The 15,223-nt window shown below is 23.2% G+C and overlaps 1 protein-coding gene across 5 annotated transcripts in view; it reads left to right on the top strand.

The window, feature by feature from the left end:
- Positions 1–9,690, top strand: part of LOC112603621 (MTSS1-like protein) — a 33,832-nt gene extending 24,142 nt beyond the window's left edge. Inside the window, exons 6-14 of one of the 5 annotated variants that reach the window (XM_025352297.1) lie at positions 1,396–1,622; positions 1,709–1,816; positions 3,937–4,113; positions 4,792–4,917; positions 5,040–5,211; positions 6,232–6,344; positions 6,631–6,730; positions 7,527–7,616; positions 9,002–9,690. In XM_025352297.1, coding sequence (XP_025208082.1) covers positions 1,396–1,622; positions 1,709–1,816; positions 3,937–4,113; positions 4,792–4,917; positions 5,040–5,211; positions 6,232–6,344; positions 6,631–6,730; positions 7,527–7,616; positions 9,002–9,597 — 1,709 coding nt within the window. In that variant the 3' untranslated portion in view covers positions 9,598–9,690. Of the gene's footprint in view, positions 1–1,395; positions 1,623–1,708; positions 1,817–3,936; positions 4,114–4,791; positions 4,918–5,039; positions 5,383–6,231; positions 6,345–6,630; positions 6,731–7,526; positions 7,617–9,001 lie in introns of all 5 variants that reach the window. The other 4 variants (XM_025352294.1, XM_025352293.1, XM_025352296.1 and 1 more) reach the window with 4 other exon arrangements.
- The last annotated feature ends 5,533 nt before the right edge of the window (positions 9,691–15,223 follow it).

The following is a 15,223-nucleotide window of genomic DNA, read 5'->3' as shown; positions in this document are numbered from 1 at the left end:
TTATGAAATTGTACCTATGTATTCAATTTATGATCATTGATTATATAGAAACGACGTATTTACAATGTACAAGTATATTTTGATTCTGTTCACCTATCCTAAGCCATTATTATAGTAACACTCGATAATTTAGAAAATATATAAATATAATATTCTACACTGCCTATACTATGTTAAAATCAATTTAGAATTCTCTTTTGGATTATAATATAGTATTATATTATATTTATACTATTTGGAATAAAAAATTAATTCTTTGTCAAATAAAATCATTGACATGAATTATATTATACCGCACCCGGTTCTAATGTAGTTTCAGTGCACAGAGGTATAAATTAGGAGTTTAGGGGTCCAATGTCGCCCATCTTTTGTCAACTCCCGTAGTATCTAGGACAAGAGTGAACAATTTCTCTTATTGCAATTTATCTCCATAATATTAGATGTTAGATGACAGATTAAGATATGATATTTTTCGGCTTGTGTACTATTCATTATTCGTGTACCGGCCAAGCCCACTCGCTTTCTTAGTTGCGTTCAAAGCATAAAAACAATTTGCACCAACAAACGACACTGCAACAGTGACACATAATGCATTGAAGTCAAGGATAACAATAAGAATCTCCTGATTTATAGATTAAAATATTATTGCAATATTACTCATTAAGTGTACACAAAAATAAACGAATAACCATCCAAAATTCGCTCTAATAATCGTCATTCTTCTTAGAAATTTAAATAAATTAAATAATAATTTTTTTTTCTTTGTTTAATTAAATAAAAAAATTCTGAATTTTATTAAATAATTTCTTGCATATTTTTTCCTGATTTAAGAATATTTTTTTTCAATAACATACTTCGATAAAATAAATAATTAATATATTTTAAGTTTATTATAGTTTAAATATTTATTATGACAATTTATTCCTATAGAACCAATTTTAAGATGATTTATTTTATTTATATCTAAGCGTATCTTATGTATAATTTATTATTTTAACCCTAAAAAATATTTAAGGTATAAAACGTTCTATATATTTTAAAAATAATTTATTAATTATTACTTATTAATCACACAAGTAGAATTTTTTTTTTTTTTGTGATTTGTAATTATTATATGTGTAACATAATATATTAATATAATATTAGTATGTAATTCAGAAGTATAGATAAAATAATTTTTATGATTTAAATGAAAATGACAAATTCTATTATCTTCATAATAACATATTTAAAATTAACAAATGGATAAAAAAAAATATGTATTTAAATGTAATTTTAATCGCAGTTATATATTTCTAAATTATATATTAAACTATGATGCGCTTATTATTTATTGTATTACTGTTAATAACTTCTTTTCATTCATTAAAATCATCATTAATGTGTATTTTTCAGAATATAAAAAAGCAAGAGCTGAGTTAAAAAAACGCTCTACAGATACACTGCGCTTACAAAAAAAAGCACGCAAAGGTGCTAAAATGAATGAACTGCATAAAGCCTTGCAAGACGTTTCTGATAGAAAAGCTGTACTGGAAGAAACAGAGAAAAGAGCTGTCCGTGAAGCATTAATCGAAGAACGAAGTCGATATTGTATTTTTGTAACAATTTTGAAACCAGTCCTTGTAAATTTAATATATTTTTTTAAATTGCTTATAAGATAAAAATTAGAATGTTTTAAACTTAATTGTGTATGATATTTTATAATTAGGAAGAAGAAGTGGCCATGCTTATGGAATTATCCCATTTACAAGAAGTTATGGATAAATTAGAAGCACACACCACTGAGCCATACTCTTTACCTCCAGCTAGTGAACAGGTAAATACGAGTATAGTATATTATTGATTTATTATTTCAGCTCTTCATGTATATATTTGATTGCAGTGTGATGTTTATTTATTTATTTAATTTGAAGACAATTTAGTTAGATGACATTTTAAATTAAATTATAATTTAATGATTAATTATACTGGGGTTTTAAAATGTTGGTTTTTACTTTGAATATAGTTTGTCATCTATATCATTTTTTAGTCGCACAGTGCAAAGAATTAGTTCTACTGTTATGTGCTTTAAGAACAAAAAGAAAGTTTTGAATACTTTTATATAATAGTCTCCCTGTGATCTTATAAATTTAAAAATTTGTGTAAGATACTTTGAATGATAACTTTTAAATTTCTAGTTTAAAATCCATTTAATTTACATAGTAAAAACACTACATAAGGATACGTTAAGTATTATTTTATTGGGAATTAAAACCTGTTAGTATAAATGTATAATTTTAAGCTTAATTTTGCTATAAATTTTCAAAGTAATACGAGTAAAAATAAAAAATAAAATGATTTGTTGAATTCGAGGATTTTTACTAATTTGACCACAATATTAATAAATATTGATTAAATAATGTCTATAAAAAAATAATTCCTTTTAATGTCATACAATTATGTGCAAGATTTATTTGTACAATATTTCAACTAAATTCAATCAATTTCGAAAAGCATTACTTGTATTATTTTTATGAGAGTTAAAATATAATAATACTTATTTTATATATTAAAAAAAAATATTTATTTGAAAGCAATGATTTATAGTTATTTTCAAGTGTATAAAAATAATAAAATTTTTACTCATCTTGCATTTCATTTCTATTAATTACCCGATTTTTATAGAATATATTTAGTATTTAATATATGTATTGATTTACAATAAACATAAAGCTTGTGTGAAATTAAACGTTACCTAATAGTTAATCACATTCACATTTATATTTTTCGAATGATATATATCATAAAGTATAAAGCATCAATTTTCAAGTTTGATGGTAGTTTTTAATAGCTCAATGAATCTAAATTGTATTATTAAGACGTCAAAATTAAAGAAAAATGAGAAATTTTATGTTTAACCAGTTTTTAATAAATTCATATTATTTTGTGCAATTTAAAAACAAATAACTGTAAATACGTGAAATTTGTACAAAATTTTTATATCATAATTTTATATACATGACACAATTTTTGAGCTAATTATAAGTATGATAAATTTTTGATTTAGTTTCTTTTTCAATTATTGTTAATAACATTTTTTTTCACTAGTTTTAAAAGCTTAACCATTTTATACTATGAGTTACTAATAGATAGTTTAAATTTTATAACTAAGATTTATGTGAGCACAATTGTTTATAAATATTTTAATTCCAATTTTGAACGAAATTACGTGCTTAAACGAAGAATAACAATGTTAGTTATTTTGTTTTAATCCAAAAGCAAATATTCCTGAGGACTTTTACGTATATTATGAATTTTAGTATATGCAATGAAATTTTCAAAATATATAGATTTGTTTTTAATGATAACCAATTTATATCATGAACTTATTCACACTCGTTCATGAAAAGATGGCATTGACTTAAGAGTTAATAACAATATTATAATATAGGTATTATAAAATAATAAAATCAACCAACCGTAATACCAATAGTAAAATAATAAACTACTTTAATAGTAAAAACATATCACTTCACTTAATTATAAATACTGACTGACAGATTTCGTTCAGAATTATATTTTACGTACCTATTGAACGTTATTGAATTAAATTTTCAAGTAAAACTTTTTAAACGCTAATTAATAATAATAATATTAATAAATCAGCTATTGAAAATATTATGAAAATATTAATATGTAATGTTTAAGAAAAGAAAAAATTCGTAATTTTAAATAATTTTTTCGTTAAAAATGAATAAAATTAAACTTCGTATATGTTATTGACATTAATTTTCAATGCATCCAATTTAATCATATATCGAATTTTATTGTGTATAGTTTATAATTTATACCTCTACTTCTAATTAAAATGCACAGCATTATTAACTTATTTCTAGTTCCCTTAGCATTAAAAATATATATTTTGTGTTAAGGTTTTAATACATTAATGTTCATTAGGTGCTGGTTGACTATAAAGGTAGTGAAATGTCATGGACACATCAAACACCTCCCAGTAGTCCCAGTTCGTTGGGTTCACGTAAATCCAGTATGTGTTCCATCAATTCAATAAACAGCTGGTCTAGCGGCAGTACACATTCTCCAAGCCATCAATACTGGAGCCGCTCATTGCTTCAGGTATTGATTTGGATAGACATTAATCGACAAAAAGAAAAATTACATACAATAGCATGAGTTTTTTTTTTACGTATTATCATTGTGTTTTTATTAATTAAATTGCATGGTTGTAGTTGAATTAAGATTATTTATAATTTTTTATGGCTCTAGGAAATACAATTGAATGTACAAATTTTTAAAACATAACTATCTATTATTTAAAATTAATACAATATTTAATGCAAAACTTAAAACTAATCATTCCACTATTTTTATACTTAAAACATTTTTTCAATTGGGTAAGTTTATAATTTATTTTTCAATCATTGCCCATTGGTTATATTATTGGACATTCGATGAATAATAGAAAAATATGAATGGTCAAAAAATACTATTTCCTACATTTTATAAATTGAGTGGTTTTTTTACTTTAAAAGCTTAAACCTGTCATTGAAATTTTTCAAACTAAATAATTTGGGATTCCTAAATGATTCTTAAATAGTTTATAAAAAATAAATTGAATAAAATCGTATTGTTTTAGTTTTAGTATTACCTAGTATTTTTATTTTTATTTTTGTTCTCTGGTGTATGAAATTTAAGAAATATAGAAGTATATATATATTATTTTATTTTTTGATTATATGTAGTTATTCAAGCATGTTTTTTTTTGTGTGTGTGTGTGTGTGCGTGATAATTTAGCCAGCATCGAATGAGCTACGCTACAAAGGACCTTTACCTCCTAGTAGATTATGCAGTGCTTCATCTCATGATTCAGGGTTTACATCCCAAGACACAATATATACAAAACAACAATCATATTCAAAGGTGAGTGTCTAATGAAAGACAATTGAATTTGACTGTTGTATTATATTTTCTAGAACCATTGCACAAAATTTTAATATTATTGTTTCATAGCTTATTTTATTTTAATATATTATTATCCTTAGGCCCCTAACTCATCAGATTCCAATAGTAGCAGTGCTGGAAGCAGTACACCATCTACACCATTTGCTAGTTCTGAAGGTGGATGTGGCACATGGCCCAATGCTCAGGAAACATTACAATTTGAACGTGCTGCGTCAGCCATTATGAATGATGCAAGACCACATACTATTTCAGGTGGTGCCCACCATCTACGACCAGCTCTTAGCGCTTACACATTTCAACCTGATTCTTCTTCTATTGATAAAACTCCCGTTGTCTCACCACAAGACGATTATGCTCATGTCCCTGATGTCCCATCCAGAGATATGCATAAAAGTTATAAACCAACCTCACTAAAAACGATTGGTTTGTAAAAAAAAAATAATATATTTCTTATAATCACACTATTTTATGTTTAGTTTTTGAAAAAAGAAGATATTTTTTTTAAATATTATATTTATTTTGAAGATGCATTTAAAATATTACCATTTTTAATTTTTATAAACTTTATACATAGTTAATTATATAATAATTTAAACATTAAATATAATTAAATGAAGGTTTTATTTTTATTCTAAAATATGTTATAATATAGGTAATCTGTAAAAACAATGTTTATTTATTTTTAAATCCAGAACTGATATAGGAAAATTTGTTGGTTGTACAATAAATTACATAATTTTTATATAACAAAATAAAAGTGTTGGAGTTATAATTGTACACAGGGTATACTTTAAAAATATTATTTTTTTTGTTTTTCTGGTACTCAATAGATCATATTTTCTAACGTAGTATAGTATTAAACCAATAGGAAAATACCTAGCATCTCTGAATTATAATTTTTAAATTCAATGTTTAACTATAAATATATTGATTTTACAATATTTTGTATTACTTATTTTTAGAGCAATTCAAACATTTATTTGTACCTTCAAGTATAGATAATTCTAATGTTTTTGATTAAAGTAACTTTAGAATAATAATTTCATGATTAATAATTCAATATTCATACAGTTTTGTTCTAAATAAGAAGCTTTTAATAATATAAACAAATTGAAAAAAATGTAATTCTGTTTGGAAATTAAAATTTTAACCAAAATCTTAATTTTAAATCACTCTTACCATTTTTTTCATTTCAAAAATTATTATAAATTTATTTGCTTTTAAATTACACTTGTGATTTTTATAATTTATTGTTATATGTATTTTGTTTAGAATATATTCAACCAACATATGTCAATATGCATGAACTGGCTAATATGGCTGCCAACAAAGCTCAAGAAAGAAATTCACTCCACAATGAGTCTTCATCAATTGTAAATTTAAAAGTAATTTATCATTATTATTAGTATGATGAACAGCAATAAAATAATCAAAATCTACTTAGTTTTACTTAGTTAAAAATCACTAATTTTGTAAGAAAATCTAATTTTAGAATTTGTTGAGAATGGAACACATATTGAGATCTGACAGACAAAAAAAACTATAATAAACTTCAAATAAAAAAAAATTAAAACATTTTTGAAGCAATATTTTGAATAGATTTTAATTTATTAAAATGTTTTATTTTATTGTATATTTATTTAATTAATGTTTTTTTTTTTTTAAATACAGAATGATGGAGAACGAAAGGAGAGCACTAGTGAAAGTTCTCTGGAGTCTTCAAGCGGCTACAGTAGTCAAACAGCAATATCAAATGCCACTCCAGATGAAGGTAATTATATGTATAGTTGAATTATTAATTTTATTTGAAGAAAAAAATAGTAAAATAGTTGCACATTGCTTATTAGTACAGATGACTTTGAAAAGTATACTATAGATTAATGATTGTTGAGTATTTATTTTTCCCTAAAAATTCTATTATAATTAGTCTTCCTTTTTTAGTTAATTTAGTTAATACTTTTCACATCTTTATGTTAATTACTTTAGGTAATTAATTTCTAATTCTTTTTATCATTTATTTTCATTATTTTAGTAATAAAACATTATATAAGCATATAACAATAACAGATATATGATATATTAACTAGATAACTGTCTTTATATTATAAACTATGTAATATATTGAAGTTTGAAATTAGTTATCAAAAAGATGTATGATTAGTGATTATGAAAACTACATACATATTAACACTAAGTGTTTACAGCAAATAATGCATACTGTCAGAATATTCTTACAGATATATAATTTACATTATACATTCACCTCATTGATAACAAATTGTATGTCTCAATAATAACATGAAGACATCAATCTAGTTAGTATCTCTAATAACAACTTTAAAAAATACTTTATGATAATTCATGTAATATTCTTAACAATTTAATATTTTCTGAAAGAATTATATTTCATAAAAAATCAAAACTGTTATTCTTTAGAGACCAAATTATGGTAATTAAATGACAATTATTTGTATATAATACTTAAAAATCACTTGTAATTTGAATTTTTCATATTTCATCTTATTCTATTGTGCTTGCTTGTATATATCTGTTTGTATTTTATTTAGAAGTGGAAAATTCACTTTTGAAATATTGTACTTTGGATAGTCAAAATAGTATTACCATCAAAGAACGTGTACGGCCTGTATCTACATTGGGTATGTATTCCCAATGAAGTAATTTAGTATAGTTTTATAAAAACATTCTTTTTTTTTTTTTAAATAAAAGGTTTTCCTTAACTTCACGATAATTTACAATAAAAATATTTTTCTTAATATTAGGAATATAAGATATTTAAAATCTAAATTCTAAATTATTTATTTTAAAGCTAAAGAACAAATTTGAATGTATTCACTCTTACAACTATAAACTCATAAATCATAACTAAGCTGTTGATTTAAAAAAAAAAAAAAAAAAAAAGTGTCCTTAAAAATATTTAAATATAATGTTTAATACAAAATATTGAACAGAATTCTATTCCTATTATTTTCATTTATATTTGTGTAATTTATGGCGTTATGGAAATTGATGAAATTCATAAAACTATCAATATATGTGATATATATATATATATATACTTGTATCTGCACATAATAATAATTTTGCTTGTCACAATGTTATGCAGCAGCCAACAAATTTATCTAGCATATAGATGAAAATATAACACATAATAAAAATATGTAAAAATAGCAAAATAAATAATACTATTTTTCTTGTTACTGCAATAGTTTATGCTTAATTTATATCAGATTTTATCCATTATTAAACAATATAAGAAAAATATATTTTAATATAAAAATAAATCAAACATAACTTTCATTTTTAAGCATTTGTTGTATGAAACAAATGTTGTGCTTAGTAAGCTATATTTTAAAATAATAATATATATATATATATATGTATTTATTTATACAAATATTTTTGTGATTTAATTATTGATTAGAAATTATCAAAAAAATGTATCAATAGCAAAATATTTTAATTTAAAATTTAAATATCTGCTATGAAAAACATCAAAATAAGAATGATAGTTGGCAACAACTAGTTTTTGTCAGGTAACATCCGTTTTTCACTCCTTCGTGTTAATTATTATTTGTAAGTTTACTATCAGTGGCACATACAGGGAGAGTTAGGGGTGGGTGACTAGTTCTGTGTAAATTTAGATGTTATTTCAATGAATTTTTATTTGATATTATACCAAAAATACTAAAAACACTTAAAAATAAGAATTATACTTTGCCAAAACTCAGATTTTACTGGTGGAGTGGATGGGTACCTCGAGATATATACTTTTGACTCCCTTGTAAAAAATCTGCTGTGTGTCACTGCCTACTACCGTGTTTCATACTCGAGTAAGTCGTGCCCCTGTGCACAAATCAGTTGCTGATTACTATTCTAATTTATAATAGATTATAATAGTACATACAATAATAAGTTAAACAATATTGGTTTGAATAAATAACAACCATACCTATTTTTCATGTTGTTAACATTTTCAAATTAAATAAGATAATATTTTGAAATTTATTTATTTTTATTTTAGGTTATTCCAGTCTCAGAAGTGGTACACTGTGTCGTCGTTCTTCAATTCAAAGCAACAAGCCACCTCCACCAATACGCCGCACACCATCTATCTTAAACAATTCAGTTCAAAACCTTCCCCCTCCACCCCCATTTTTGCTGGATATTGCTGCAGAACAACGTCAGCAAAGTCGTTCACAAACATCTTTAACATCTGAAAAAGTATATTCTGAACCCATGACACATCAACGTAAATCATCTGGTGGAAGTGTGGCCGAAACTGTACGTAATCTAACTCAACTTAATCATACACCTGCAAGTCCTATTTTATTGCGCCGCACACCTAGTAATCGATCAACAAGTGCTGATCGCTGTAATAGCCATTCATCTGAACCAGTTACTGGGTTTATGGCAGCTATAGGCTCTAGACTACTACAACAGCAACCTAGAACATCAGGCGGTTCTCCTAAATTAACCAGACGTTGGATTGCTCCTGCTAGACATTCCGTTGTGGACCCAGCCACATGTCATGATTCACTGATGGAACAAATAAGGAAAGGTATGGTGTTAAGAAAGTCTATTGCTGTCAATGACAGATCAGCACCTAAAACTAATTAAGAGTTAATACATCAAGTTAATATTGTTTTCTCTTTGAATATTAATAATATTTATAATTTTATTTTGTAATACTTAATCAATTTAATTTAAATAGTAAATCCTAATATTATATTTATAATTTCAATTGTCTCACTTAGTTATTGGTTTTTGATTTATTCTAAAACTAAAATAATCCCACAAACTATAAAATCAATGTTAACATAATATTTCTAATAGTTATTCTGTGTTATAGAAATGTCTACTTCTAAAATAAAAGTATAAAAATACATTTAAAACTTGAAGCACATGTTATAAAAGAATATGTAGGTTTTTTCTTATTTCTTATGATTAAGTGTTTTTTGACCGAGGTGATAAAATACTATGTGTAAGCTCTATAAAATATTTTATGGATAACTTGGACTTGAGTTTAATGTATCAATATCATTCCAGACATGTATATTTTTTTTTACTAACACATTCCTTTGCTCTTGGTGATCACTTATAACTAAATGTTTATTACATAAATCTAAAAATCACATTTGGCATACCAGAATAATTATTCCAAAATCTATTAATTTAGATATTATTTTGTGTTTATAATTAATTATCTATGTATACACTTGTGTTCATCAATAAAACAATTATGTTCTGACTTTCAGTTAAAATTTAATTCTAATACATTATTATCTTTTTAGAAATATAATTATGTTTATGAAATAAAAAAAAATAAACAATTATTATACAAAACCAAAGTCAATTTGACATCCGTCTATAAACATTTATTAATACTTAACAAAATATATTAATGTACTGTATAACCTTTATTTATAATATTTTTTTGTAGTTGATTTTTTTTTTTTTTTTTGTAACAAATATTTATTTATTCTATGATGTTTTTTTGTGTATAGAAAATTGTGGATTTGTTTTAAGGGTTCATAATAACCGTTTGTTGTATGATTAATGAAAAATAAATGAAAAATAAAATTTATCTGTCTTTATTTACTTTTATATCTAATGAGTACCTATAGATGTCATAACTCAAGGCATCTAGTAAATATAATTACATTCAATATACATAATACATACAAGGTGATTTTTTAATCAAACATTAATTACTTTTTTAAAATCTATTTATGTTTTTGAAAATATTTTTGACCATTATAATTTTTTTTTTATTATTATTTTTTTTTTTTTGAAAGACAACATATTTTTTCATATCTTAAAACAGAATATTTTTTTGAATATTTCGATTTATAAAACTCGAAATGTATTCAAATAGTTTATTGGTTATAAATATAATGAGATGCTCCGCAAAATATTGGTCGACAACTCCGCTCACTTAAGCTTTAAATAAGTTAATAACGTTTATTTCTAATTATATTATGTTTATTAAGCAATTAAAAATGTATGTTGTCATTCAAAAAAGTAAAAAAATTCTAATAAATCCATATTTTTTTAACAAATGTTGTCTCGTTTCGACAGGAAATTATGTTGCCATGTTGGAAAAATATTTTCATAAACATTTATAGATTTTGAAATAGTTTTACAATAAAATAATCGCCTTTTAAATACGTGGGACTATGTAAGATTTTGTTGATTACTTTGAATTAAATATTATTTACCTATACTTTAGATATTCATTATTAGAGTTTAAAGGTTCTTATTATGTTGCTTTTATAACGTGATTTTTTTTTAGATTCTAAGACAAGTGATTAATGTATTGATTTTACAATGTGTTAGTTTTTTTGTGTGTGTATACATGATAAATAGCCGATGAAATGTTTCAATTTTTAACGTCGAGGATAGTTTTGGATAGAAAATTGGTTCTAATTTGTACTTTTTTGTGAGATCAAAATCAAAAGCTCTCAGATCGATTTATAATTGGGAAAAAGAAACAAAAAATTTAAAAAACTTGGAATTTTTAAAAATATTGATTATGTGCTTTGGTGTAATTCAAGAGCGAATAACTGTAGAGTGTAGATACTCTACACCAAATATTTAAATAATAGTTTTATATTTATGGTAAAATTTTCAAAATATTTCTTCTCTTTTAAAGGATGAGAAATTTTCTGTTTTTTTTTTTTTTTAGTGTTTATTCTAGAATCTAGAACTTCGATTAAAAATTATAAAAACATTATTCGTGAGAACTTAAAAGTTTTACGAATGTTTTATCATTATTAATTTTACTAAACCCAATGACAGTTTTTATTGATTTTAAAATTCTATCTATGTATTTTATATTATGAACACATTTTTATTGTTTGATAGTGTTTACAGAAAAATGTTATTAAATTTTGAATTATACAATTTGATATAATTATATACCTAGTTTATATATACCTATGTCCTTTATATATTATTATAATAATTTACTAATAAGTAATAATAATTCAGAATCTTTTTTTGCTTACCTGTTATTTTGTTTTTGCATATGCATCAATACTTAATAGTATTGATTCATTACCTTTTGGTTTTGAAGCAGTAAAAGTACTTAGATTTTCTACTTCATTATTTTTCTTTTTTTTTTTTTAGTAGAAAAGTAAACCAATTTGATACTTTGAAGAGTCAAAAGTAAAAAATCCTAATACTTTTGTTGATAATTGAAAATAACAAAAACGAATTTTGGGGAAAAAACATGAATATTTACGTAAAATCCGTTTTTGACGAAATTTATTTTCTTAGTTTGTTTTAATTCAAAAACAAACGACTGTAGACACTTGATTTTTTTACTATAGTTTTCTATTTTTTTATATATATAAAAATCGTAAATAAGTAATCTAAAAGTTCCTCATATATAGTTAAGATTTTTAAACTAAAACTTATATAAATGCAATTTTTATAGACATTTTAATTCCAAATTTGGATGAAATTAACATTTAAGCGAAGAAAAATAATGTTACTTAGTTATTTTGTCATGATCCAAAAGAAATATTCCTGAAGACATAACTATTACTTATATCATGAATTTTACTAAATGCAATAACATATTTTTCAAATTATGTAGATTTGTTGTAAACTATTATTTTTATGTATAATAAGGTGCCTGATATTATTTTTGAAGTCGTGACTACGCAAATGGCTAAATAAATGTTGTTTTTATTAATATTTTTTAAGTAATTATATTTTAAATAAATAATAATAATTTTTAGCGTATTTCAAATGTTATATTTAATCGTTTTAAGGAATACTCTGATTTTTTTTTTTTTAGTTTGCAAAATAATGGCTTAATGAATATTATTTCAATAAATACATAGTTTTTTGCCAAAAATCCATAAAGATATTGTGAATAGATTCGAGTATAGATAGTTTAAAATTAGTGCACCACAATATTTTTGAAAACGCCATTGTCGAGGCTAAGAAATTGTATATTATTGAAAACAAAATTACAAAAACAAATATTTCAAATATATACTATATTATATTATATATACATTGACTATTATAAAAACGTATAACTGTGTAGTTAGGGCTATGTACCTCTTATCTACCTGTATTTACGTACTATTCGTGTATGAAGTATAATAATATAAAATATACTAGCTTATATTATAATTTATAAGTTAACTTCCTCCCTCAACAAAATTTCAGGAGCCTTTCATGTTTGTCAAAATAATTTTTAAGAAACATCATAATTAAATTTTAAAAATATCATAAAAAACCTATACATTTCTCGCTCTGCTCTGAATCTAAAATCCATGAAAAAAAAAAAACAAACACTTAGATGCTTTATATAGAATTTCAGGAAATTTCCATAAACCAAAATAGAATGTTATGATAGATCAAATCTTTTTATTTTAAATTCAAATACAAATCATAGATGATATATATTAGATACATTATTTATTATTTTTATTATGTAAGAAAAAATACCTATATCATATCTATACAGTAATGTTGAATATTAAACAAAATGTATTGAATAAGAAGTATAAAAATTTTTTTAATTATTATTAATATTTATTAATTTATTATTATTATTATTGATATAAGTAAAAATATTATATTATATTGTATAAGACTAGTTACCTTCGGTATATTTAAAAGCGATCTTTAAATTATAATATACATTATACATACTCGTGTCTTGCATAAAAATTAAAAAAATAATAATTTTTCTAAGATAAAAAATATATGAAATAAAAAATATTAACACCAACCAAATCATGCATGTTTAATATGGTCCGTTTTTTTTTTTTTTTTTGTTAAAATTAAATGAAACAATTGTATTATTACTAAATTTAAGGATTTAGTTAACATATTATAATATATAATTCAATTTTAATTTTAGGTACCTACCTAATTATTACATTAAAAATCTTACTATAGGGGCCTCACCTCACCAAATTTTGTGCTATGCTACTGATTAAATTTGTATGTAAATTGACAAATATATTGCAAATTGCAAATATATTAGGTATAAAAACCTATATAAGAATGGAAGACGAACATCCCTCCTCGAAATGAAAATTTTTTTAATAAAAGCTGATTTAAAAAATATTATATCTGATTATTTTACACCATTTTCATCAATCGAATCTAATATTAACTATAATATCTAATATTGATATTACGTATTTACCTATATACCTGTTAAATTATTATTCTGTTTGAATATCTTTGAAAAAATTCAAATTATTTTTTAATGACTATTAGTTCTACATTGAGTGTTTAGTGTTACATTATATAAAAAAATAAAAATAATTTCAACATCTCAAATTGGTGTTGAAATATTAAATACAATTTTATGTTTATTAAACAAAGTAAATATTAATTCAATAAATTAAAAATTTGATGTGATTTCAAATAAATTTTCATATCTGCTCAATAAACAATTCTGAGAATCATTATTTAATAATATAATTTTCGTGTTTCAGGGGGCTTCAATTGTTTTATTTTTATCACATATATATTGTAAATACCTAACTGTTGATTTTTGTGTACTACTGTTTACTCGTATATTATGTTCTTATATATTATGCGTAAAAATTAACTATGTATATTGTATTATTTAATTGTCGAGCTATAATAGTTTTGTACTGAAAGCTAATAAAAAAAAGGGAAGCTCCGCCTCCTATAGGCCCCAAATTCACTAAGTTTAATGATACGTCACTAGTTATTACAATTATGGCATTAATTTAAAATAACTATTAATAAAAACCCATACAAAACAAAATAAACCACTAATAAACTTAAATATTTATGCGATGATTTACTTTTTTTGAAATAAGCACTAAATTTATTTAGTTTTGAATAATAATTAATAATTTTTTTAGTTTAAATTTCAATAATAAATACTAATATAGGAAAAACCTATTTTTTTTATACATATCATATTTTATTTTTTCTGAAGAATAAATTTCAAAACATTGTTATTTGGAACGCAACTAGTTTCTCTTTAAAAATTACAATCAAACAATATATATTATTCTACATATGATCTTGACGTTAACATATGTGTGTATTAAATGTATTTAATTCATAATTGTAACATTAATGTTTGTATACAAAATAGTTAGAATGTTAAACTACACTCTGTTCAATTGTGACAGTCACGCACATTATACGTCTCATATTCGAATCATCAAGATTATTTTCAATCGACGTCCAACAGTAACTCACCCAAACTTTCCTTGAGCCACATGATTTG

Source organism: Melanaphis sacchari, unplaced genomic scaffold, assembly GCF_002803265.2.
Source record: "Melanaphis sacchari strain LSU unplaced genomic scaffold, SCAv2.0 Contig10_pilon_pilon, whole genome shotgun sequence".
Taxonomy (NCBI): domain Eukaryota; kingdom Metazoa; phylum Arthropoda; class Insecta; order Hemiptera; family Aphididae; genus Melanaphis; species Melanaphis sacchari.
The sequence above is the reverse complement of the archived record's forward strand: the minus strand, read 5'-3'. Positions and strand labels throughout refer to the sequence as shown.